The sequence below is a fragment of the Dunckerocampus dactyliophorus genome, chromosome 18, assembly GCF_027744805.1.
Source record: "Dunckerocampus dactyliophorus isolate RoL2022-P2 chromosome 18, RoL_Ddac_1.1, whole genome shotgun sequence".
In the NCBI taxonomy this organism is placed as follows: domain Eukaryota; kingdom Metazoa; phylum Chordata; class Actinopteri; order Syngnathiformes; family Syngnathidae; genus Dunckerocampus; species Dunckerocampus dactyliophorus.
In genome coordinates this window covers 6,571,712-6,598,136 of record NC_072836.1, presented here as the reverse complement: position 1 = coordinate 6,598,136, position 26,425 = coordinate 6,571,712, and the positions used below count along the sequence as shown (strand labels likewise).

The 26,425-nt window shown below is 41.8% G+C and overlaps 2 protein-coding genes and 1 non-coding gene across 7 annotated transcripts; 1 reads left to right on the top strand and 2 right to left on the bottom strand.

Moving 5' to 3' along the window:
* Positions 1 to 409: 409 nt before the first annotated feature.
* Positions 410 to 19,593, bottom strand: axin1 (axin 1). Of its 5 annotated transcripts, XM_054759377.1 has the most exons (12): positions 19,112 to 19,593; positions 17,797 to 17,976; positions 12,518 to 13,465; positions 8,550 to 8,690; positions 8,312 to 8,408; positions 6,381 to 6,506; positions 5,271 to 5,674; positions 5,044 to 5,193; positions 4,272 to 4,478; positions 4,060 to 4,167; positions 3,569 to 3,721; positions 410 to 2,198 (listed from the first exon to the last, which is right to left on the bottom strand). In XM_054759377.1, exons 3-12 carry the CDS (start codon positions 13,372 to 13,374, stop codon positions 2,072 to 2,074), a joined length of 2,370 nt encoding a protein of 789 aa, XP_054615352.1. In that variant the 5' UTR covers positions 13,375 to 13,465; positions 17,797 to 17,976; positions 19,112 to 19,593; the 3' UTR covers positions 410 to 2,071. The 5 variants fall into 5 exon arrangements, with proteins under 5 accessions (XP_054615352.1, XP_054615353.1, XP_054615354.1 ...); XM_054759378.1 differs by lacking the exon at positions 19,112 to 19,593 and having other exon boundaries at positions 17,797 to 19,070; XM_054759379.1 differs by lacking the exons at positions 17,797 to 17,976; positions 19,112 to 19,593 and adding an exon at positions 15,498 to 17,726 and having other exon boundaries at positions 5,044 to 5,190.
* Positions 19,594 to 22,281: 2,688 nt separating this feature from the next.
* Positions 22,282 to 22,353, top strand: trnat-cgu (transfer RNA threonine (anticodon CGU)). The gene has a single exon. It is a non-coding gene; the product is annotated as a tRNA-Thr (tRNA).
* A 335-nt stretch (positions 22,354 to 22,688) lies between these two features.
* LOC129171076 (phospholipase A2-like) lies at positions 22,689 to 24,856 on the bottom strand. Its single transcript, XM_054759403.1, has 4 exons — positions 24,708 to 24,856; positions 23,788 to 23,956; positions 23,408 to 23,514; positions 22,689 to 23,086 (listed from the first exon to the last, which is right to left on the bottom strand). Exons 1-4 carry the CDS (start codon positions 24,742 to 24,744, stop codon positions 22,947 to 22,949), a joined length of 453 nt encoding a protein of 150 aa, XP_054615378.1. The 5' UTR covers positions 24,745 to 24,856; the 3' UTR covers positions 22,689 to 22,946.
* Positions 24,857 to 26,425: the final 1,569 nt, after the last annotated feature.

The following is a 26,425-nucleotide window of genomic DNA, read 5'->3' as shown; positions in this document are numbered from 1 at the left end:
TTATGCTACTAAATGATGTTATGTTCCCTCACTATTACACCATTTCATAAATTTCTACTTTTTTCCTCAAAATTACTGCTGATTTTTACATTTTTGCTGTTTTTTTCCGTCTTCTGGTTAAATTATATTTTTAGAATATGCAGGAGGCCCCCGGGCCGCACTCTGGACACCCCTGATTTAGCCTGTTTGGTTTCAGGTGTGTCCATGACCATTGTTGCAACTAGATGGAGTGCTGAGGACGGTGATTCCATTCAAACGACTGCCGTTGCTGGCAGTCACATCACTCTGCTGTATCGTAACCACTGTCGTTTTGCACCAGCAAAGAGTGAAATCTCTTAGAGGATAAATCCTTGGCTCCTGTACCATTTCATCTTGTTGTGTTAATGAGACTCCAGACTGTACTGTTGGTTTATTGCATGTATTTATTGTCCAGGTACCGTTTTCACTTTGTTTTTGTTGTGAATCTGCTGACTGGGCTGCTGGTTGATGACACGTTCATGTTGCACATATTTACATACAAACACTGCAACAATCCATCTGAATGATAATAATAATAATACAAATAATAATATTAAAGGCACTCTGATGGTCACTTTACACAGTTGACTGACTTTTGGGGCTTTCAAAATAAAACGTGGCAGCCTAGTTTTCAAACAAAAACATGTACATAACAGAAATTGTGTACTCCCATAGCTGAATATATCATAATTATACTGCATCTAAATCAATGGGTAGCGCTGAACACATTCTGTAAGCACACGTGACACCTCAAGGCGTACCGCTTATGTAATGCTTTTATTGTGACACGTCCTTCAGTAGCGACTGCAGCAAATCGATGAGCCATACAAGACGTTTCAAAGAACAGGACCTTTTTTCTGGCTTCTGGCAGTAATGAACACAGCGCTTCCAAAGTACAATAAATACTATCAATGAAAGGGGTTGTTTTATTAAAGCAGCAATATGTAACAATTTGACCTGCTTCAGAAATAATGGCGACGCCATACTGGCTCGTAAAAAGGAGCACTGCGGCTCGGTGGTTGTTGCCACGGCAACCTTGGCCCAATATGAACTGGTGGTCCAGCCAGGACACACCTTCCGGGCAGTGTTAGTGCTAACGGTTAACGTTACAGTACAGTACAGAATAAGTTCAAGTTAAATTTAGCATGTACATTCATTAGCTTAGCTTCTTAAACCATATGGTCTTGGCTCAGTTACGCTTCACACCCACAGGGGGGAGACCCCAGAGCAAAAAAATTGGACTCATTTGACTTCAGTAATCTGGTTATTTACAACCCCGCCAGGCACCAAATTGAGGATTTAGGCACCCAAAGTGAACAATTTTCAACGTAAATAAGGATCGCTGCTGGAAGACGCTTCGATTCAATTGCTGCGATAACGATAACATAACGACGACTCAATGTTCAAATGCACGTTTGACACAAATAACAGGAAGCCCGACTATTATATGAAGAATATTTGACAGCAGCTTGCATAGATATTTAAACCGACATTTAAATCTTTGACTGCTCGCTCACAATTTCACTAACACTTGTGTTAGGTTGGGTGTCATAAATAGCCAATACAAATAATACTGGGCTTCAATTCGTTTTCTATCCCAATTATGGTCTCACTACAATAAAACCTGAATCAGAACAGCGTGCCCACGCCGAGACCGAAATAACATGAAAACATTAGAAAAGTGCTGCTAAAATGTCACCAAATAAATTACTTGAAAAATCCAAACAAATAAATACAGTATAATACCTTTCAATAAAAAAACATCGTGATCGTCTTCATTGGGGGGGGGGGCTTTTTGCTAGGATTGCAAATTAGCATTTTTAAATAGTTAAATAGATATAAAATGTAGTTATTTGTTACTACAAACTGTACACATCTGGTATCAATACATATTTATAAAGAAAGTGTGGTTTACTTTAGAAAGGACTATACAAAATATGCAGCGCTTTTTCTTTCTTCATCTAGCAAGCGACACAAAGCCACACCTCCTCCTCACTTCCTGTTCACCTTCAGTCTACGTAACGATTCCTTCTTTCCTTCCCTGCTTCGCTCTTTAGTCGATTTTTTCAACCTTTCCAATAATCTTCTCCTCAAATATCGGCAAGGTGGCATCGTCTTCGCGCACCTCTTCGAACACCACCCCGCAGTCAAACTCGTCGCTCTCCTTCTTGAAATAATACCTGTGGAAAGAAGAAGAAAACTGAACTTTTGGGCGGGGAAAATGTGGAATTTCATTTTAAAAAGAATAAAAACCCACAACAAAACATAACTTTTAGGAATGTGGATAATAAATAGCCAGAATGAGATGAATATGTTGATGCTGGAAAGGTTTGAACTGGTTGAGAAATGTGGAAACTGGAAAAATGCTCCAGTCATGTCAATGGGAATTTTTGGGCCAGAAGATATCAAATTTGGGGAAAACGGGGAATTTCTGGAACGTCAAAGCTAGGGATGCGTACAAAACTCTGTATCATAATGGCACCGATGCCAACAGAAATGCTAGTAACTGGACCAAAAAGCCATATAGCTAATGGTGCCTCATTTTGGTGCTAAACAAATAGTTACTCTTCAATTAATAAATACATTTAATCAAAATATGAATATAGTAACTATTAAATTAATTACAATTAAATTAATAAATACAGCTAATCAAATTATTAATAAAGTTACTCAGATATATAGATAGTTACAATTTAATTCATCGAAATAAATTAATGTAGCGTTTGTATTTTTAATACATTAATCGTTAATTTAGTGGTGCTCAAAATGAGGTATGGTAACTCACGCACACGTTTCGCTATCCCTTAAATAATTAACAATTAAGTTATCGTTAAATAAATTGATAAACTAAATAAATTAATAAATGACAATTTTAATTAATACATTCAATTAAATAATGAAATTAATAGTTACTATCAACAAAAATGTTATTGAGAGTTACTATTAAATCAACTAATAAATTAAAAATAATCAATGAATACGTAATACTAAATGAATAAATAAACTGCTAATAAATTGATATGTACTATTAATTTAGCGGTACTGAAAATAAACGAGGTATGGTAACTCATACACGTTTCTCCCTTTGTCGTGCACAAAAAGGAAACAACACTTCCTTGTTATCCACCAATCACACTAACGCCGAGGTGCATTCATGAAAACGGGAACTCTGAACATAACATACAACACAAGCAGGTCGCTACACTAACTTTTATGTTGCTCAATTAATACACTCGAGACTCTTGCATGTAGAATTAACTAGCAAACAGTTTCATTTGGATATTTGTTTGTTGTGAATTTATTACTAAGTTATTTTATTCATATTATTGACGTATTTTCAAGTATTGAAACAAACCACTAGGTTGTTGTAATTGTCTTGACTTAATTACCATATTTTGTTTACAAATCACTTTTTTGTTGTTTTTTGTTACTTATACGATACATGTCAAGTGAAACCGCAGCTTAAAACTAAATTTAAAAAATGATTGTGAGGAAATGCGCATAAATGACACAGATGTTGCTCCCGTACGTCGAATCACCTCGGCCTCACCTGTAGTTTCCTTTCTTGGTCAGCAGCTCTTTAAACTGGCCGAGCGTCACCAGGCGCCCTTTGACAGACGTCCTGTACGGTATCGGCTCCCCGCAGAAGTAATATGCCACTGTCGTGTTGTCACATGCTTGCTTTTTAGTAGTAGCTTTGTGCCTGAAAATAGAATAAAAACTGTGTTTAGGTATATGAACAAACAAGAAAAAACATGCATTATAGTTTTTATTTATTTAAAATGTTTACATTTTTTTACAATTATTCCACAGCATGGCGACAAAAAGAAAGATGGGAGTACAGCAGATAACACAACCCTGTAAATGGGCGCCACCTGCTGGTCACAAGTTGACATGCAGCCTCTCAGCTAGAAAGCGCACTGATGAAAAACAATGAACTGATGTAACACACGGTCCCTGGTCATGACAAAGTAGCAATGATGAGATGAATGGGGGCGGGCATGACGGCATTAAACGTGGACAGCACTCAACAGGACATACTCGGGCTCGGAGAGCTCGCAGTCCGAAACGGCGGGCACCACGCTGAGCGGAGGGACCAGTGCAGGCCTGACCACAGTGCGACCCCGCTGGATGACCTCCATCACATACCTGAGAGAGCCAACAAGCCACCGATGAACCTAAGCACCGCCTTCACTCTGTTTGGAAGGGAAAGGAACTGGGGGGGGTAAATAAAAACGTGAGCATCCTCTCACCTCTGCTTGGGTTGCAAAACGCCAGACTTGATTTTTTCCTCCTCCAGCCGGCGGCGGACTTCCTCCAGCTGGATGAGGGGGCTCGGGGCAGGGTTGGGGGGCATGGTGGGATCCTGGATGAAAGGATGTGATGGCTGCACGTCGGCCCATGCTGAGCCGGGATGGGACCCAGTGTGGCCAGGAACTTTTTTTGAGCCCATGGTGGTGCTGAAATACAAGAAATGTAGAAGTACCATTATGACTTGTATGCACCTACAACTTTCACTTTTGTACCTCAGCTACCTTGAGTTAGCAACCACCCAAAACCAATAGGGTTATTATTTCTTGGTCTTGGTCGTCAGGCTAGCGCCAGACATCCCTCCAAGCCGTGTCGACATAATCCACACTGCTTCCATGAATTAGGATAATATATTAACTTGTTTTGAAGTCGGCTTTACTGTCAAAACTAGTGCTAACGTAGCCAAACAAACGTTTGCGTCACAGCACACAACTGTGGTGTGTTCAAGGACTGTCGAAACAAGTGCTAAGTCTCAATGCTTGACAAAAAGACAGTGAAAAATAGATACATAAACATGTAAACATTGTAACATTGGTACATTCTACTTGTGTTATCACATATTTTCTTGTCTTTTTCAAGAAACATTTCTTGACCGTAAATCTACAAATTTGCAGGGTCATGAATGCTGAATTACAAATGTGCGGGGATGCGCTGTACTACCAAAAAGTTGTAGAAAACCTGAAAAACATGGGAAGACTGCATGTTTATCCTGACCCAAATGGGCTCCTCTTGTGTCGGATCATCTCCTTCTGCCCCTCCATCAGCCACAAGAGGATCTTCTGGTTCTTCTCCATGTCATCTCCAGGACCTGGCACCTCCTCCCCACGCCTGCATGCTCGACGACACTGCGGACCTCCTTTGCTTCTGTGCAGCATTGGAAGCATTTTGAGCAGGACAGAAAACGCTACATTAGTGCACTTACAGTAGATCAGTAAACATACCCATAAGTTGCATAGTCCATGTGCGTAGATCCGATGCCATCTGCAAACATGTGAAACTTGTCCACGCCCCAGGGTGACTCTACTTGCTCTTTGAGCTTCCCAGCCCCAGTCTTGTAGTGGTGCATGTGTGCCGACTCTCCCTTGAGACCATGCCTGTATTTACCCCAGGACGGTACCATATTCCCTTTACCCGCTGGGAAGCCGTTGGGCGAGCGGGACTTTGGAGAATGGCGTCCTGTTCCCGGCGACTGGCAGCCTGGAGTCTTCATGACGCGCTGGACGTGGTCGTCCAGGATGCTCTCTGGGTTCTCCTCGTGGGCGTCCCTCAGGAAGTAGTCGGCGGAGTTGGAATTCTTCGGATGAGCACTTGCAATTGACGTATCCGTTTCATCACCTTCCTCTCCCTTTTGTGGGTCACACACAAACAACTACAAGTTAAACCTGAATGTGTTATACCCGTTTCCACCAGAAGATGTCAGCATTTCATCACCACTAAGGATGTCTCTTTTTGCAGAGAGACAAAACCAAGAACACACAGCAATAATTATTCTGGAGGTGACTAAGGGCAGCAAAAAAAGGTCAGTATGAAGTGGAGGTGTGTTGAGCACCGTGCAATATTACTGACTTCTTATTGTCCTTCCAGAAGGCTGCAGAACATAACACACACCAACACTTGGCACCACGTACTAAGGCAAATTCCATTTGTGTTTCATCGCCGTTCAAGTGGACTTCAAACGGCCACCGCGCTGTTCCGCCGTTTACAAGCCGGCGAGCCTGAGTGTGCTCCATCTGATTCGTGCGCAAAGCCAGAGGACGCAAGTGACGCCAAGTGATTCATGTTTTTTTTATGCCCACTCTTAATAGCTTGCCTCATTAATTTCATTTCATGCCAGGCTGATTTGAAAACCTTGAAGCCCAACAGACATTGGCCGGTGCATCTAGTGCAGGACATACTAGCATAAACTGTTAGCTGTCTAAAGGTGCCTACTACTGCATGCCATACAACGCTTACCATTGAGACCATGTGTGGCACGTGCTTCAACCAATTACCAAAACAAAAGGACACAGTTTTTTGCAGCTGATTCAGGCAAAAAGAATGGACAGACATACCAGTCGTAGTCTCTCCAGTTGTTCTTCTGTCTCCCTCTCTCGCAGAACGCCCTCCAGGCGGAGGATCAGGTCGGCAGCAAAGCGCTCCGGCACCACGTGGATATCCTTAGGAATCCTGTTTGTGCGCTGGGAGGAAAGGCAGCAGAACCAATCATTTAAGAAATTTGATATCCTTTTATCGCAAGAGCATTGCTATTGCTTGCTTTGAACATGTACAGTGGTGTGAAAAAGTGATTGCTTATTTTCTTGCATGTTTGTCACACTTAAATGTTTCAGATCATCAAACAAATTCAAATATCAATGACAACACAACTGAACAAAAAATGCAGTTTTTAAATGAAACTTTTTATTATTAAAGGGAGAAAAAAAATCCAAACCTACAAGGCCCAGTGTGGAAAAAGTGATTGCCCCCTATACCTAATAATGGTTTGGGCCACCCTTAGCAGCAACAACTGCAGTCTTTCAGCGCTGTGGAGGAATGTTGGCCCACTCATCTTTGCAGAATTGTTGTAATTCAGCCACATTCGAGGGTTTTCCAGCATGAAGCACCTTTTTAAAGGTCATGCCACAGCATCTCAGTAGGATTCAGGTCAGGACTTTGACTAGACCACTCCAAAGTCTTCATTTTGTTTTTCTTCAGCCATTCAGAGGTGGACTTGTTGCTGAACTGCTGCAGAACCCAAGTTGGTTTCAGCTTGAGGTCACAAACAGATGACCGCTCATTCTCCTTCAGGATTTTTTGGTAGACAGCAGAATTCATGGTTCCATTTATCACAGCAAGTCTTAGAGGTCACGAAGCAGCAAAACAGCCCCAGACCATCACACTACCACCACCATATTTTACTGTTGGTACGATGTTTGTTTGTTTTTTCTGAAATGTGGCGTTACTTTTACGCGTGATGTAATGGGACACACACTTCCCAAGAAGTTCCAATTTTGTCTCGGTTGTTTGACGAAAACATCATCAAGATGTTTTCTGGCAAAATTGAGAAGAGCCTTAATGTTATTTTTGTTCAGTAGTAGTTGTGGTCTTGGAACGGCAATTTTGCCCAGTGTCTTTCCAATGGTGGAGTCATGAACACTGGCTTTAACTCAGGCAAGTGAGGCCTTCAGTTCTGAGTCTGATCTCAATTTCAGTTATGTTTTAAAGGGGGGCAATCACTTTTTTACACAGCACCATGTAGGTTTGGATTTTTTTTCTCCCTTAATAATGGAAAGTTTCATTTAAAAACTACATTTTGTGTTTTGTGTGAAACCAGCAACAAATGCGTACCTGAGAGCAGCGTTTTCAAGGGTGAAAATGCGTGCTTTGTACCAAAAATGCGTACATGTTGGTAACTGGTAGCTACGTTTGGCACTTTGACATCATTCAAAAGAAATAGTAGCCATGCTAATGCCCAACATTTGAGAAAGGTAGTATTTATTTAGGACCAAAAATGTTTACCCTTTAAGCATGTTCTTGACAATAACGTAGAATAAAAATGGAGTAGAAAAGTATTTTCTCTCTACCAGACTGAAGAGTGACTTTCGATTTTCTTTATCTTACTTAATGCTCTGTCAATTCATTGGTACACATGATGGGGGATTACAGCTGCAAAATGCAGTCAATTCGCACATTGTGATTGGACAGCCTAATGAGGGCTGGCGAGAGCCTGCCTCAGCTGCACAGGGAAGCATCAGACTGTCACAGGGGAGCGTTCCTGTCTGCTGGGTGCAGTTTCCCCAAAGCAAGGCGCTACATTTAGACAGCCTTCTCTTCAACTGTATTCTTACACTCCCTCACAGGCCTCTCACACACACGTCTTAAATATGCACCATCTCCAGAGGTCCATGAGCAGAAAGAAACACAGCGGAGACAGACAGTTGAAAGAGAGCAAGAGGGAAATGGGGAGAGGGTGGGTGTGTGGGTATATAACCCATGAATAACTCACAGGGATGAGAGGCAGCGGCACGCGCCCGTTTGCTCGAGCGCTCTCGTGCATCTCCCGCCGATGAGGCTTGTGGTATCTGTAGGGTGGAACGCCATCTCTGCAACAAACAACATTTTCATGAATCCTCCTGCGAATAAACAACACTTGAATTTGTTGAACTTTAAAAAAAACAACAATGCTGCAGGGTGTTGATGACAAACATTCTTTTGATTTTGATGTTGAGACGCAAAACACGCACATGCTGCTGTCGGTCAGGGAGAGCGTGTCCCCGTCGCTGGACATACTCTGCTGCTCGCTGTCGTTGGCGCTAGTGGCGGGAGCCAATGCATGGCCGGCGTTGGCGTAGTAGCGCTTGGTGGGCTCCCGACAGGGGGCAAGTCTGGAAGAAAGACAACAAGGGTGCACCTCAGAGTTCTGTATTTGGACCCTTTCATAATATTCAAAGCAACTTGTTGGGTAAAATCATGATACATTTAAATGAGGTTTTTAAGGGTGAGCAGCTCTTGGTAGTGCACGACTGCAAAAAGGATAGTGAGAAAGGTGTGCCTCAGGTGTTTGTCTTAGGACCGCTCAATTTCCCCCTCAAACTTCTAAACTATATATTTCTTGTTCAGAAAAAAAATGTCTAGTGGGCACTAGGCCTGGGACAATAATAATAAATAAATATATAGATATAAAGATAATAAATAAATAAATTAATCTCACAATAAATGAAAATTAACTCTATAATGTTGCCAGCCTCAATATATTGCCATCTGCATGTGCGTCTGTTTTTCTCGTCTCTCGCCTCCAAACAGGCAGGAAGAGGGTTCACTCTGCATCGGTTTCAGCAACTTGGAGCGTTTGTTCCGTAGAACAACGGCATGAATGGAATGAGCCCTTTGTCAGTCATGCAGTTTATGTCTCGGTGGGTCGAGGCTGGGGCAAAAAAGAGGTAAGCATACACAGTGCAGAAGAGAGTAGCTTTGTGAGGAGCAATGCAAGGTAACGTAGCAGAAATTAGTGGACTGCAATATATTGTTTTTATACTTTTTCCACTGTACGTTTCTTAAAAGTAAAATGAATATCTCGTCTTGTCTCGTTCTTGTAGACGCAATCTCATGTATCGTCCTGTCTCGTGACACCCCTAGGAAATACGCATAATTCGTTACATTTGTTGAACTCCTGTTTTTTGGGGGGTTTGGGTTATAAAGAACACTTAAAACATTGATAACAAATTCATAAAATCACAAGATTATTGAAAAAAGTCCCCCTGGAGGGACTGACCAGTAGCAGAACTAAAAACATCTTTCATTAAAATGGAAAAATTTCCATTAAATACTGCCATTTATTCAATCCCAAAAAATGTTTTAGGGACTAGGCACCCTGCACGTCCTCAAGCATGGAGCTTTGTGACACATTTAGCGGACGGAGTCAGTATGAAGTGTGTGGGATGTTAGATTTGAGAATGTTCCTTCACACTCGCTCACCCTTTCAGAACCTCGGCTGACAGGGAGCCCACTGGGGCTTGATGACGACCATAGACTGAAAACTAACACCTGCAGAACGTTCTCTCCTTTCTGCTGAGCCAATAAGGATATTGCTCCTGAACGTGCATGTCTTATATTTTCTTCATAGCGTGAAAACGCACTTCATTATCTTTTGGACAGAGTTCAAATTCAATTCCAGGCATCTTCTTTCTGTGATGTGACTGCACATGCAAATTCTACCAAGCCGACAAGTGTTGAGCATCTAGAGACTGATTCATTTGACATCGCTCACATTCTCCGCAGTTGACGTTGCTGAGAATACTTCTTACAAAGCTTTCCTACACATGAATTATAGATGTTCGGCATCGTCTCTTCTTATTCATATTGGAACTCCCTAAAGCATTCGACCGGGCTTCCTCCCTGTTTAGAATGCACAAGATCCCAGGAAAAAAAGAGGCTCAAAGTGAAACCTCTGTGACCAGCTAATTCCTTTAGCTTCTGCAAGCCCTTAATAATGGAAATGTATGCAACACGGAGACAACACGGCACAGGATAAGGGGACATAAGGGAATTGCAGGAAAAGGAAGATGAGGTAGAGCTTCACAAAAAGGTTAAGAGTTGAATTAAAAAAAGTTAAAGATACGAGCCAAGATCATTGATTTTTATAATAGTGATGGCACATTATATTTATTGGTCTATTATTATTTATACGTCACCGAAGTGTGGATGCACATGGCTGAAAGCCCAGCAGCAGTTAGAAGGGAGACCTATTCCTCTTTTTTTTTTTTTCCGCTCACATTTTCCTGAGATTTCAAACGTTATCAGTATTGATCTCCAGCAAACGCCTGTGGTTGTGTTCTTGATGCCAGTCTGCAGCTGGATTGTGGCTACATGCACTCACTCACTGTCTTACCTGCCTGTGTAAATCTATTGTTCCCAAAAGAAAAAAAAAGCAATCGAACAGACTTTGAGAAAGTTTTCTTGTAGTTTAGGGTGCAATGTGAACTGAACTTGAGGTAACTCGTACCGGCTTGGCTTTTTTTTTTCTTCCCCCATTTCTCCAATTGTACCACGGAAGCTGCCAAAATCACACCGTTTTGAATTAGTCGGAATGACAAATGTCAAACAATGGAGAAGAATGATGTCGCCTGTATCTTCTGTAAAGTAAAGCCACTAATTTTATTCGCTAGAGGACTGCGGAGTGGGAGACTATGGAGCCCAGTCAAATCTTGGTTTTCGAACGCCCCAGTTTGCACCAAAGTTTGTCTTCAGTTTTCGTACACGGTCTCAGTTCTCGTACAATATTGTGCATAACAAAACATTATATCGATGTGAACGGACGATACCCCCAGCATTGCGTCATCATTCAGCCATCTTGGATCACACGCCCAACACCATATCTCACAACACAGTGGATCTTCCGTTTGCCTCAGTTTGCTTACATTTTCTGGTTAGCGTAAAATATGGCATGCATCTTGTGTTATTAATACACTGCGTGAGTCCAACTGTGTTCTTAATATATTTTTATCCCAAAACGTCCTGTTAGCATCCTTAGCTTGCGAACAAAATTGGAAGTTGCCCGTCTTATGTCATCAGCGGTTGACTCTCAAAAATGTTAAAACATGTTTTTATAGTTCTATAATTCTATTTTACGTGCATAAAACAATTCTAAATGCATATAAATGACAACTGAAAGGGATTAATGAACATTTAAGGTTACTTTTACCTTCAGTGAAGATGTGATTGTTCCCAAAGACCCAATGGGGCAGCGAGATCAACATCTTCCTCTTCAACACCACTTTCCTGGGTCCTCACCTTTATCAAAATGCTGGCAGTTGTAACGTTCTTTGGTGCACTATTCAACAAATAAGTCATTACAAAACATGAAGGTTGTGTTGAAGAGGAGAGTGTTGATCTCACTGCCACATCTTGTCTTTGGGAACAGTCACATCAAGAATCACGTCTTCAGTGGAGGTAAAAGTAACCTTAAATGTTCATTTATCCCTTTCATTCATCATTTATATGTATTTATATGCATTCTGAATTGACAAAGGTCAACAGAGTCAACGTCAACAAAGGTTCCACTGTACTTAGTTGACACAAGTATCATGTAAGGCTCATTCATTTGGCAATCTCAAATGACAATGTTTGCCACATCAACAAGAAGTTCCAACCTGGCGAAGAAAGAAGTAGAAGCTGTTAACAAAACAGTGATCCCAAACGTTGGAAGATGCTCCTCGCCGTCTTCCCAACAAGTCTTCAGTAAAGGTAAAAGTGATGTTAAATGTTAATTTATCCATTTCATTCGTCATTTAATTATTTAGCATACTTTTGTTCATGCATATTACTGTCTTACTCAATGAGCAATTACCTCAACCAATGAGGAACCAGCAGTGGTTTACATCACATGTATGATATCCGCTCAGCATGGTTGGAACGCTGTTTGACCCGGTACTACAAACAGTACCATCTAGTACCAATGGAAAAGTGTCAAAGTACCAGCGCAAGAAACTAGAAGGCTGCTTCTCACAACAAGCGAAAGCTCCCCTGCAGCCTTCACATTATCTCAACAGAAGTACTTAGGATTCTTCATGCACCGTCTTCTCCCTTATCTGCGGCTACACACATTTCATCTTGAATTTCGGGCAGCTCTCGAGGTGGAGAGGGGGTTATTTCTAATTCAGCAGTTTTAGGAGGAAAGAAAAGTGAAGCTGCCTGGATGGCTTTGAGGAGTTACCTGTACTCATCCTGGAATCTGCTGGCAGTGCGTGGTGGTGGCGTTTCCATAAGCAGCCTGTGCGTGAACCTGTTGTTGGGTGTAGGGTCACAATCAGGCCTCTCTTCCGGGTCTTGGTCGCATCTCCATTCCTCGTGCTCGTTCAACGTTGGCAAATAACCCACCAGACTCTTGGCATTGTCAGAAGTTGGACTTTGATCGGCGTATAGTTTGGGACTCTCTCCTTCTGTCTGCGTGTGTTCCAAATATATGTCTGACTTAAGGAATAAAGGGTAGGTGTTCTCCTCCATCATGGTCTGGATCTCTGTCTGAGCCTGGTCGAACATGGCGGGATCGATATGCGGCTTCATCACACAGTCTTTGATGAAACATTTAGTCGCTGGTTTGATCTGCCTGGAAACAATGCCATTGTTGTCCAGGATGTATTTCTTATAGATGGCTTTAGCCAGTTTCAACCGCTTCTCGTCGTTGCCCTTGCTGGTTTCAAGCTTGCGGAAACCATTGCAAGCAAACCAGAAATCCAACAGGTCGGCGCACGCCTCCTGCTTGAGAAACGTCCTAAATAGATGGATGCCATCCTGGTCATCCAGGAGGGAGTGAAGCGATTCTGCCCATCTCACATAAGGCGGAGTCGGGGAGGCGCTGCCCTCCGGCTCATAACCCAAGTCTAGGTCAGATCGCCGGGGCGTAGCGATGGGCGCTTCACATTTCTTGGATAGGAAGGCGGGGTGGTGGTGCTGGTGGCCGTCAGTGAGCACCAACTCGCCTTCTTCCCCCGGGACTGGAGGTCTGGGAGCATCCTCATTGAAGCTGCCACCCAGGTCCACCAAAAAGGCCCCTTGGTCGCTCACACTCATAGTCCAAACATCCAAATAGCACGTCCGTGTCAAACCCACACAATGCAATGATTAGATCCAGACTGCTACTTAAGCCACAGCAAAACAACTCCTGCAAAGGGGGATAAAAAAAAAAAAAAACAAGCCATGAGACATCTTCACAAAGTTACAACTTTCCCGCAGCCAGGACACTGTGCCATGAGCATGCATCATTACTTTTATTGGAATTCTGTGCAGTGAACTATTTCATGAAGCACTCAAGTGGCCAATTTCTACCAAACGATTAACATGAAAGCAGATTCAGCATAAATGCAGCAGAATGCATCATGTGCTGAATGCTTCAGCTGTAACACAACGTCATACATCATTTTAAAATGAAATATTCTACGACACACTGTATGGCACAGCTTCAAATTCTAAGCCCCTGTCCAACCAGGAAGTGTTCTGCCTGAAGTAGTAAACATGAATGTGTGCATTGATACTTGTAAACAGCACACTTTAAGCCAGTTTGGTATAAGTGTTTCATAATGAAAGACTAACTTGGGATTTTCAGCATTAACTAACAGCAAGAATGAGTCCGCTATTGACTGAAAATGTGATATCCCATTTCTTCTGCACTTATCGTGATGTGGCGTGAACTGCATCAAAGCATGCATCATTTTCAAGGGTAACGTCTTGTTGACGACTAAATATTGACTTATTTACATACTTAGGCAGAATTTCAGGCAAATACACATTCATTTACATTTTGTGAATTGTGCGTCACGTGACTGGGTTAGCATGCTCCAGCTTGAGCAGTATTAAATATTTCACAAGAAATATCGATGCGGCATGCCCTCGGGGGCACACCCTCTTACTGTCTTGTACGCGCACACCACTATTATTTTACAGATTGATCAAAACCTGTAAATAGTGACAAGAGCTGCATGCATTTTAACACACGTCTAGAACATAACATTAGGAAGCATTTAACGTGGTTAAGTGTTATTGATCACAAGGCTAATGAGGTCAAACACGAGCTGTTCATTTGGCACATTGACTATAGACTGTTGCTCATGAGAGGTGTGTTAGAGCTAGTTGTCTGGCAAGTTATTTAAATTTCACAATTGTTTGGCTTTAAATTCAAGTTTTACTTGTGCTATTCACTCAAGGTACTTGCATTCAAATTGATTTTGCGCATGAGGGCGACTTGTTTTGACCGATTTCGAATGAAAATTGATAATCATTATTGTTTACAGTTTTTGGAAACAACAGTGATTGTTTTTCCATATAAACACTAAAAGCAGAGTTTGTTAACTGTTACAGTCATGAAAAATTTAGGACTCAGCATGGTGACATTTGTGGTGCCCCTAATGGGTTGTGTTCAAAATGCTTTCCACGACGAGCTAGCATACATGTAATACAGATATCCTCAGTCTTACAATCAGTGGACAAATGGTCAATGACTTATGGAAAATTAATTAACAAGTCCCGCCCCGTTTTGGCCATGTTTTTCAAACAATCTTGCTCAAATTTTACACACGTGCAGCTGCGTGCGCATTGATATTTACATCGACTGTTCCATGGTCACAAATAAATTGGAGCTGTTCCATTGGCGCATTGATATTTACATTGGGTGGTCAACGACCACAGGTGTGTTTGGGTCCCGACTGACAGGTACGTTCAATCTCCTGCTGAATATGTGAACATACTTGGAGACGAACGTTGTGTAAATGTCATCATACTCCATAAGCGTCCGGCTACTTTGACGTGAGCCTCGTCACAAAAACGGGCCGGTGGGGGAGGGGCAAACTACGCAAACACACACACACGCGCACACAGATATACAAGTACACAACTTTGTGCCACTGTTCACCCGCTGACATGTCATCGCCACCTCCGCCGTAAAGTAGTCCATGCCGCCACAAGACGACCACCAAACACTTCCGCCGTCTTTGAGCCCACTCAGGGAATTCTACGCACTTTTCCCAATCGGAATCGCAGCAGCAACGCGATGGCAGATACGTTTATATTTTGCTCTCCCTTTATGCATACACAGAAATATATCTACAAATCCCTCCCTCCTCGCCCTCTTCTCCCTGACTACCGCAATCTCCTCTGCTGTCAGCGAGCTTTCAAACAAAAAGTGACAACAAATACTTCACCTTCTCGTCCCCACGGAGAGCAACGACGGGTATCTGGGCCGGAACCAGTCGCCTCGGACGGTGTCATAGTTGTGGGGAAAGGCGAGAGTTTTAAAGGTAACAAAGAGAGAGATAGTCGGTGGCTGTCAGCCTCTCCATGGCTGTCTGTTCTCTCCACTGTGTGTCTTGCAGGAACATGGAGTGCGGCGCCCCTAGCGGTCACTACACACATTGCCGACACTGCTCTCTACTACAACTATGTGTTTATTTATTTTAAAGCCGTTTCCACAGTGCTGAATTAATACAATAATTAATTTTTAAAAAGTACTGTTAAAATATTACAGTTGTATTTTTTCCTGAGGAATAAAGTTGTAACTCTGTGAATAAAGTGGTGATGTCGCTAAAATTAAGTCATAATTTTAATAAATTCATGTCAAATGGGGTAACTCGCATATTAGAATAAACTCGACACAAAGTAGAGATTTGCCAGACTTCCAGGAAGTTAAGTTCCATTTGCTCACATTGCAAAAGATCAACAGACTAACAATGTTTCAAAAGTAAACCTTCATGTTGTCCTGGTAAATTTGTTATTATACACCATAAGTCGTATCTCAAGATCAATACATAAGTAGTCCATTGATACATGAATAATTATTTTGACTGGAGACAGTCGACACAATAAAAACAATCCTGAATCAAGATAAGACATCAATTTCCTGTGTTCTCCTGCACAAACCCCACTGGACACTTCATAATTATGTCATCACTTGACGACTTTTAAAGTACAAAAGACAGAATGAAGCGGAAACGTTGCCAAAGAGGCTTTTTCAGATCCGCTCTCATACCTGGCAGCTACTGAGCGAGTGCTCACACACTTCTACTAAGCTGAGGATAAATGCTGGAAGAGCATAACACATGGCACCAAATTGACAATGTACTCTGATCAAAACGTTAAGAAGGCAACAAAAAGTGCAGGAATGTATTTCACACTGTGTTATATGGTATAAACCCAGTTCCCTGTTCAAAGTGCCTGTCATTTGACTGGCAATGACGTTAAAGGTTACAGGCTGAGCATGTTTCAGCATCTGATGATGACAAATTAACTTCCACCACCGTCTCTTGTCAGCCGTCCTCTGGAAACAATGTGTCTTAATCAGTGAATTCATCAATCGGGGTTTAGGGCTTGACCCCTCGTTTTTAAGTATTTATTTTAATGTGACATGTTTAGACAACTGTATCCTTCCAATACCGTGGGAACAGTTGGAAAAGACACTTTTCAGTGCACCAAGGAATGTCCAAAAAGGCATACTTGGATGAAGAAGCTTATCAAACACCTTTGGGATCAACTACAACAGAGGGATGGTGAGCCAGCAAGCCCTCTCTCAGGTCCAGCATCAGTCGGGTTGGGCACCGTTTGAATATGAATGATTCCGATTCAGATTCATCTTTGCGATTCCGGTTCCTAACAATTCTTGATTCCAATGCTTTTACGAGGCAAGGTCATAAGAGTTTGCATTGCTAACCAGGGTTCTTTTTGATGATGATGAAATGTCGGAACATCTCCATGAATTTTGTTATTAGATGACCTTTTTAGGAACTTTCCGATGAATTTTTCATATTTTCAATGTATGTATAAATATCAAACCATTTAACTTAACTGGGTGCAGAATATCAAACAAACAACGATCAATTTGTAAAATGTTTGTCTATGAAAAAGTACACAGGCAAACCTTGGCTGGATATTTGATATGTCCCACCGTATTAGTACTAGAAGATTTTTTTTTGCTACCTCAATGTTGGCATAAGATGGACAAAATGTGTTTTTTCACTTACTGACCGGTTCGGACGGCGTAGCGTAAGAAAGACAGGGCACTCTGTTAGTTCTACACCTTGAATCCGGAGGTGTTTCATCGCGTTGGTTGTGCACCCAACTATGCACAATATTATTGCGTGGCACATGTTGCACTGAGCTGACTGGTCTTCTTTTTTGTTTTTTAATGAAGTTCAGCCAAACCTTTGAGCTTGCCTCACATTGTCCATGGTTGCAATCGACACACACGCTTACTGCCGCTTCTTCTTCATTGGTGTTCGGTCCGCCGCAGACTCGGACTCAAAACTAGCAATTGAAATTTTAAGATGCGTGAATAAACGATTTCTGGGGTAATCGGATTGTCAGTCCTGGTTCCCATCGATGCTCGAGACTTGATGCCCAACCCTAAGCATCGGCACTGGCATCACAAACGGGCGAAACAATAACCCACAAACGCATCTTGTACAAAGTCTTCCCAGGCTGCAGAAATACAGATCATGCGCATTTTACCTCTGGTGAGAACAGCTGCCCCCTGCATCCTCCTATAGTACATCCAATCAGTGAAGATTCCATTGTACCGTTATGAGACACCTCAGGTTGCGATCACTGTAAAATCCAGCTCACTTCCATGAAACGGAAAGGTCCAGCATAAGGCGAAAAGTCGCATAGTTGTTTCCAATCCATTTGTTCCTGGAAGAGGAGAACACTTTGAGAAAGCGGATCAATCAGTTAGGTAGTTTGTGATATAGAGGCCTCAAGGTTCACACGTTTATTGACCTAGTAATGCATACAATGTTGTTAAGGATGCACAGTGGGCCATGTTGTGATCATCTACAGTCGTGCTTTTCTAGTTTCTTCATCAAAAGTAGCTGGGACACTCCTCATGTATCCTGGTGTTGTTTAATAGCGTAACCTTTTGACAAAGGTTTAGTGGCAAAATAGTAAAAAGCAGCCAGACTATTTGTATTTCACATTGAGACGTGTCTACACGTCTCAAATGTTCCTGATATTTTGAGTTTCACATTCCTTGATATCATTCCGTAGCCCAGCGTTACCAGACAACTTCATGTTTCCCCCCTTTGGGCCTTTGTTCCATGTGTCAGTGTGGATTTAGAGCTAGATGTAGGCCTCGAATGAAAATAGGCTTATCTCCGCTCTGGACCCTGTGATGAACAAAAGCCCATTAAAATGTTTAGTTTAGAGGAAAGCTTCTATTCTGAAAGCACACACAAAGATGGACTCCCCTTTAAATCGCTCACAATAGGAACAATAGTTTGTTTTTAAAGCTGAAAACCTACAATTTCAACACAAATATTTCAATCACTGCATGTGAATGCATTGGCTTATACTGTTGGATTGAATAAAAAGTGCACTTTGAATATTTCACAAAGCTATTTCATATTTGTTTTTGTCTTTGAAGAAGCCTGTCAGAGAATATATGGCGAAGTCCTGCTGATGTTCTTTGTCCAGGCTGCACGCATCATGACTAGCAAGCCTCAGAGTGGATTAGGCGCATAGGGATTCGGCAAATTCCGGACTTTATCTTATTGAACTGGATATTCTCACTTGTGGAATTTTAAATAGGGTCCACGTTCCTATGAAGATGTGAGCAAAAGTGCATTGTCTAGATTGAAGACACTGCGCTGAAATGAAGTGTTGGGTCTTTGATGGGATGCACATTAATCGGTCTCATCAAATGATTCGCTTTGCTTTTGATGAGCATCCAAACACAACAGCACCAGCATGGCACCAACACTAAAGACAGACAATGGACCCACCAGCCCTACCATGGAGACCAGAACCTCTCCCAGACCAGGCGTCCTACCTGCTGCTCTCACTTCCCGCGGGGCTTCTCCGTTCTGACGTGCCGAGTCGTGGACCTCTCCCGCCGCTGGACTATACGGGTCCGACGGCGTCCTTCGTGGTCTGCGGCAAAGACCGCCGCCATCTTTAATCAGTAGCGAGTCCATCTGTCGAGGGTTCTTCCCTTTCCAGCCCTCTTTCTCTGTTCCAGCCCTCTCTCTCTTTCTCTCTTGGTAGTAGTGGGGGACGTCGGCGGCAGGTTGGGGTGGGGGGGATTGTTCTTATTTTCTACCCAACATCAAAACGCTGTATCAAGTCTTGTGGGGCCGCCCAGTAGGGGGGCATCTTGAACATGCTGCATTGGCTGGCATTCTGTTCCATGCTGCACATCCACAGACCACACGTGTTGTCCTCAGAGTGTACACAATAAAGAAATCCCAGTGGGTTTTTTTTGTTTTGTTTTTTTTTTTTACAAAATCAGCTTTTAGGCCCTTGATTGTGCCTCCAAACTTGATAGTTGTCCCTGAATGCATCTCTGTCTCCCCTGCATTGGGATCATTCTTTGATTCTTCTAGGAATGGCTTCCTCATTTATAGCTGAAACAAAAAGCTTGACAAACCCTTAAATGTCGGAGGAATGATGATTTTTTTCTTGAGCTGTGTTGCTTCATCAGCTGCTTACCCTTCAGCTGGATTTCACACCCGCATGTCTGGTTCTGGCCTGGGGTCACATCACAATGACCAGTTGGAAATAGCTTGAGCTGTGATGCTTTTGGATGAAAATGAAAGCATTTTCACTCTGTTTATGCTGGCAAAGCAGCAAATGCGCTCCGGAAGTATAAACGGATGACTTAGGTAGTGTTTATTGAGATTCAGTTGTGATATTATGCAACTTCTGCTTGGCACATTGTGCAAATGTCCATCCAGTCGCAAACATTAAGGACATCTCTATTAAACATCCCGTCACAGTATTAATAGGACATGCTTTGAAGTGTTTGGTAACTTCATAGTTCTGCTCTACTGCTGTGCAGAAGCAGACGTACATGTTTTTACCATGATATGTAGAAATTAACTGTATTTTTATATATTGTTTACAATATATTATTGTCTAACGTTTGTACTTTTAAGAAGTTAGTCACATCTCGCAATTGTCTACTCACATCTTTGGAAATCTTGTGTACTGCCACAATATAAATGACTTTTGTAGCTACAGCCTCTACTTTATGAAGTATTTGCATGCTGCTAAGTTTTAGGACCTATTCAGAATACTTTGTATACTACTCACAAGAAGTTAGGGATATTTCAGGATTAACCTACAATGTACTACTGTATAACCTTTACAGGTGAACTTGTCTAACTTTGAATGCACATATCCAACATGTTCAATACTTAACGCACAACTGTTCTCTAACATAACGGTTGTGCATATCCATAACTTTTTGTGAGCAGTACATTTCATTTTTTGTACTTCTCTGACTTTGTTGATCAAAGCTGAGCATTATAATAATGGAGGCCATGTCCAGTGAAGTGTATTTTAAGTCTACTTTTAACCTAAGGCTAGCCAGAGATGGCAGGTGATGTTGACTATGCGGGTCAGGGTGAATACAGTCGTCCCTCGTCACATCGCAGTTCAAATTTCGTGGCCTTTTCCAACATATATTAATAAATCATGCTGTTTTGTGGTGGAATATGGCCAGTTATTAGTAAAAAAAGAATGTATATTTGAGCAACTTTTGCTTTTTTGCCTAAATTAAGCATTTTCAAGCATGAGTTTTATTTCATGTCTGGAGAGCTCTAGTAATGTTGAAAATTGTATTTAGAAGGTAACATACAGGTTTTCTATGCTCTAACTATGATAACATTCCTTTTGTAAATAAAGAATCGTACTTTGCAAAAATTCTCTTATCACGGTCGGGTCTGGAACCAATTCACCCCAATAAAGAAGAGATTACTGTAATGGGGAACAGTAACAGACAACTTGTATGTACAGTATGAACTCGTGGTCAGATCAGTCACAGTAATCTGTGACTGTCACTGCTACCGAAACCCATCGCACTGGAACAGTTTTATTCATTTTAATCCAAACAAAAAAGCCCCTCAGCGTCCTGCATATTGCAATAGCTGGGGATTAAAAAAAAAAAAAAACGTCACTTATTAATCATGACTTTGTGCTGAGCAGATTAGCATCGTATTTCTGTTGACTTTAGCAGTCGCTGACCTTCTTGCCACTGTCATGCATCTTCCAGCTTTTGTTGTACAATATGAAAGGCTCCTGTTTTTTTAGTTGTGGGGGGGGGGGGGGGTGAATGTGGGGGGGGGGGTGAATGTCAGCACCGTTAAGATGCGCAAACATTCAAGGCTTTCAAGCAAATGTCACCTGCAAATTCATAGCAGCACTGGAAGTCTTTTACATGGTGTTCTCATGGATGGTTTTGCCTTTTGTGTTATTCTGTGAAAACACACGAGGTGACAGCCTCATTTAGAGGTGTCTGAATATTTGTGTATTATGAGACAACAGTTAAATCAAATGTCATACTTTGTGAAACGGAGATTCCAACACCAAATGCTGTCTGCTGGGTTGAATGTTAGTTATTTGTGTATTCTGCTGGTTTTCTGAGTTCAGATTTCAGGAAAATCTTCTAAAATATACTTTTAACGAGATATCATTGCATGGCCGTGAGGCACTCAGCCGTGAACACTATACGAACCAAAGACACGGAACAGCGTTAAAATTACAGCAAAGAGCATGCAGAAATGACATACACTGCCACTCAAAAGTTTGGATACACTTTCTCATTCGGTAGCATGACGAAGTGTGTCCAGACTTTTGACTGGTAGTGTATATATCAGAAAAAATGCGTCGGAACGTGTGTATGTGGAAGAATGCTCCACGGACGCCACCCACACGGCTGCAGCATTTTTGGTTTACATGTATGAACCCCTTTAGAGCCTGAATATAAGACAACCTGGCTTTTTCCAGATACCTTATACCACACTTTCAAATACCCTTTATATAATGTTATTTATGTGTCAATATGGTGAATATAGTTTTCAATTGACATTATTTACATTTAAATGACGATCAAGCTATATAAATATTGATAAATGCACATTTGTTTTTTGCCTAGTCTGGTAATGATTATGACGTCGTTAACGTGTAATCCACCGGAATGACATCACTCAGGCTAACGCGGGCGCGGTGGCCAAGTGGTAAGGCGTCGGTCTCGTAAACCGAAGATCACGGGTTCGAACCCCGTCCGTGCCTTTCAGTGGTTCAGAAAAATCCACCATTGGAGGAAAAAAGAGTTTATCCAATGCATCGTGGGTGTCTCCCTTTAATGGAAGTATACGGAATATTTAATATGATACAAGTATCTCATGGCAGCTATAAAGAAGATGGTTTTTAGTCTTCACTTTATATTATTTATTGTATGTAAACAAGCACATAAATAAAGTGCTAGTTGTTTGTCAAGTCTTGCTTAAAGTCTGGTGCCATCTCCTGGCGAGTTTGTGTATTTCATAAATGAAAGACAGTCAGGCTATAGTACCCTCAAAGCCTGAAGTTGTTCTAAGTTGGGAAAAAACACACCGGAACACTGCCAACATCCATCCATATTTATTCAATGACTCACAGCTTCTCTGATGTCATCATGGAAAACCTCGCCACCCTTGTAATGTGATTCAGCAAAAGCACAGCAATGAAAAAGTAAAAATCAATAAACTCACTGTTTCCCAGAAGTATAATAAGGAATAAGAAGTATAATAAGGAATTTCTCAAGGGACTAAAATACCAGAGTGGGGTCGCAGTTATTAGGTTTGAACTGACTAGCCAACGTGTTTTCTCCTGAAGGCGCTCGGTTAATCACACTTTCTGCCGGAACCGCAGAGGAAATTCGGCCACCAAGCGTAATACCAGTTGTAACGTGCATTACTCAGGCACTTGGCGACATCTCGGTCACACTCGCACAGAATCCTCTCGCACCTGTCTGTCAAATGATCTGCAATGAATGAAAGACAAAGCTGAAACGAGGCTGCAGTTGATGTATGTTGATTGCCCACAGAGAACATAGATAATCTGCTCTGGGGTGAAACGGTCACCATCACCAATCATGTAAGTGTACAAATAAGTTAACCACCGTTGATTGTAAATGTAAAAACAAAAAAGACCACAAATAAGAATAATTTAACCAGTGTAAAATATTGAAAACAAAAAAAAATGTAACATTTTGTGTGACTTTTGAGGTGTATTTTCCCCTGGGAATTTAGGTGTGATCGGAATCCCCAATGGTGAGACCTGAGAGGTGTTCTACTTTACTTACCACAAGCGACCATCTTGTCTTCACACTTCCAGTCGTAGTCGTCTGTTAGGGGGTTGCAGCCCTTACTTTTAGCATCTTCGTAGCAGCAGTCATGCTTGTAACAGCACCTGCAGCCCAAAAATGTACGTTTGGGAAAAGGTGGGTGAAATCACACTTTATTTTAGAGTTGATGGTCCACCAGAAGTTTTGCAACAGTGATTCCTTTCTTTTTGCGGTAGACTGTAAATATTTGGGTTGGACATCAAAAGATGAATATGAGAACAGTCTTCTTGCAGAATACTGATGGCTTTTGATGCTCAGCCAGCTCTTTGTAAAAATCAAATTGGGAACACAAGCAAGTTATTTCAGGCTTAGTTTTCTTGAGAGGCGTGTGGACTCACTTGTCGGTGTCGTCCTTGGGCTTGCCATGACCCCCCACTCCACAGTAGCAGCCGTACCAGAGATAAGAGGAAAGTGATCTCCCTGTGGTGCATTTGATGATTCCCTTCAGGTCGATTAGAGATCTTTTGCTCCTTGGGTGTGAGGACGGACCCTGGGAGGCCACGGCCACTGTAAAAGATGACAGCAGCTCAGTCTGACATCGACGACAAACTCACCAATCAGGTTGTTCCTTTTGAATCGTCATGCTCCGTCTTTTTGGACGATGGGTAAACAACCCCGGGTTTGTGTCACAGGGACTAATCATTCAGTGTATAAATGTTTGGCTTTGCATCAGAGAGAATTCTTACCAACAGTCAAACCTCGGTTTTTGTACGCCCATCTTTGCCAAAATTTTGCCTCACACTGAACGATATACGACGTATATTTCAGTTTTCGGCAAAAATTATTGCTAAAAATATGTCTCGGTTTTTGTACACTGTCTGGGTTATCGTACTGCCAAACAGCGCACCTAACAAACTAGCCTGCGGAATTCAGTTACCAAACAAACCATTCACTCTTCTGTAAGGAACGCGTCGTGGTTCTTTTAGGTTTGGGACACTACAGTTCGAGTCCGACCAGGAATCATCGTTATTATGTGTTGATGGTGAAATTGTTCATAGAACACACACAGAATAATGAACAATTCATATCCTTTCTTCCCCTAAAAAGCACAGTTCGCACTTGTTGTACTTGTTTAAAGAAAACCTTCCGAGAAAAGCGTGCAATATTTTTGCACATCAACTTGGTCCAAACATGCACAATAAGGGAATACATTTATTTAGCTCCTACTTTCCACGTGGAATAACACGCTCATTGATTTACTGCATGGAGAGGCTCCTTGTATGTTTTAAAAAAGGACAATCATTTCTTTCCAACTTACCTGCAAAAAGCAAAAGCATGTGGAGAAAGGCATTCATGGCTCACGACAGACACTGCTCCGCTGCTGCAGCTCTAATGCTCGCATCCCCTGGATCCTTCTTATATGTTGCCTGAAAAAACTTCCGGCCAGCTGAGCCAATCTAGTCTTGCTGCTTCTTTTTGGCACCCTTTTGCGTTCTTGGGTGGTGCAAACATGCTGTACAGTAGAAGCAGGTTAGACGTGGCAAAGTAAATTAGGACATTGAGGTGTGAACTGTGACATAATATGTGGTTTAATTGTTGCATAAAACATTTTTCCACCCTTCACTCCATCAAACATGAATCTGTCAGTACCTCCATTATTCTTGTCAGAGTGATTGAGTAGAACAGCTCCACCTGTCTGCGTTGAGCGCTGGAGTGTGTTTAGTTGACAAGTTGTACACGCCATCTGAAAATGTGATGTTTTGTGTCGCATTTCACCTGATTATCATGTTTTTAGAAAGTATTGTGTTGTGTTTGCAAAACGCACTGGCCGCAGCAGGGAGGCACTGGTTCATTCAGTGTTGCCAGTCGTATGATACTCATCGTATTTGTACGGTAATTTCACCCTCTGTGTGACTTACGATCAATCATTTCAAAAATACCATAATGTGAGATCATTTGCCCCTTTCAGTATGTGGCAATTAGTAAACACAAACAGGATACGTCCTGCAATGTGCCTGATGTTGTGCTATGTCTCGTGTGCCTCTTCACAGCCAATCACTGCCCGGCGTAACACGAGTGACGCACAACGGAGCACGACACTGTCTAAACAGGTATGTGCATTTTCCTCAAAATACAATAGTTTTAAGCTTCTGGTCTGATAATTTGTCTTTTCCCATCTGGAAACACTGATTCATATTCATCTACCTATCCCATCTGACTTCGGGCGAGAGGCGGGGTACACCCTGGGCTGGTTGCCAGCCAATCGTAGGGTACCTTTAGACGATTCACACTCACATTCATACCTATGGAACCTATGGAACCTACCTGTTATAAGAAAATACTTTAAGTCAGGTGTGTCCAAAGTGCGGCCTGGGCCCATTTCCAGCCCATTGCTGTTTTTTTATTGGCAAACGGTACATTCTAAAAATATAATTTAACAAGAAAAATTACCAAAAAAAATAATAAAAAATAAAAAAGTTGTAATCTAACGAGAAAAAGTTGTTCTTTTACGAGATTGTTTTTATATTATTTATTTTTTTAAGTTGTGGAAAAAGTTAGTTATGAGAATAAAGTAAAAATATCATGGCAATAAAGTAAGTCATAGTTATGAGAAGAAAATCTGACGAAAGTTGGAATAGTTGGAAAATGTAAAAAAGCAGCACAAACAAAAGCAAATAAAGTTGTAATTTTTGGTAAATTAGGTTGGTGTTAAAGTTAGAATATTATGGCAGTAAGGTCATAATGTTATGAGAAGACAATTTATGAAGATTATTTAAGAGGAAAGTTGAAATATTTGGAAAATGTAAAAAAAAATCAACAGTAAACATGTGTAACGTCTTAGCATGTCTGCTGCATGTGCTGTTTTATAAAACATCAAAGTGGCCCATGCATCCTTTCGCTTTTCGGTATATGGCCCTCGGTGGAACAAGTCTGGCCACCCCTGCTTGAAGTTAAGCATTCGCTGCTGCAGTGTCTGCATCTCGGGGTCCAAAACTGCACGGGACGTGGTACCGTGATGCCATTCTGCGCAAGCCT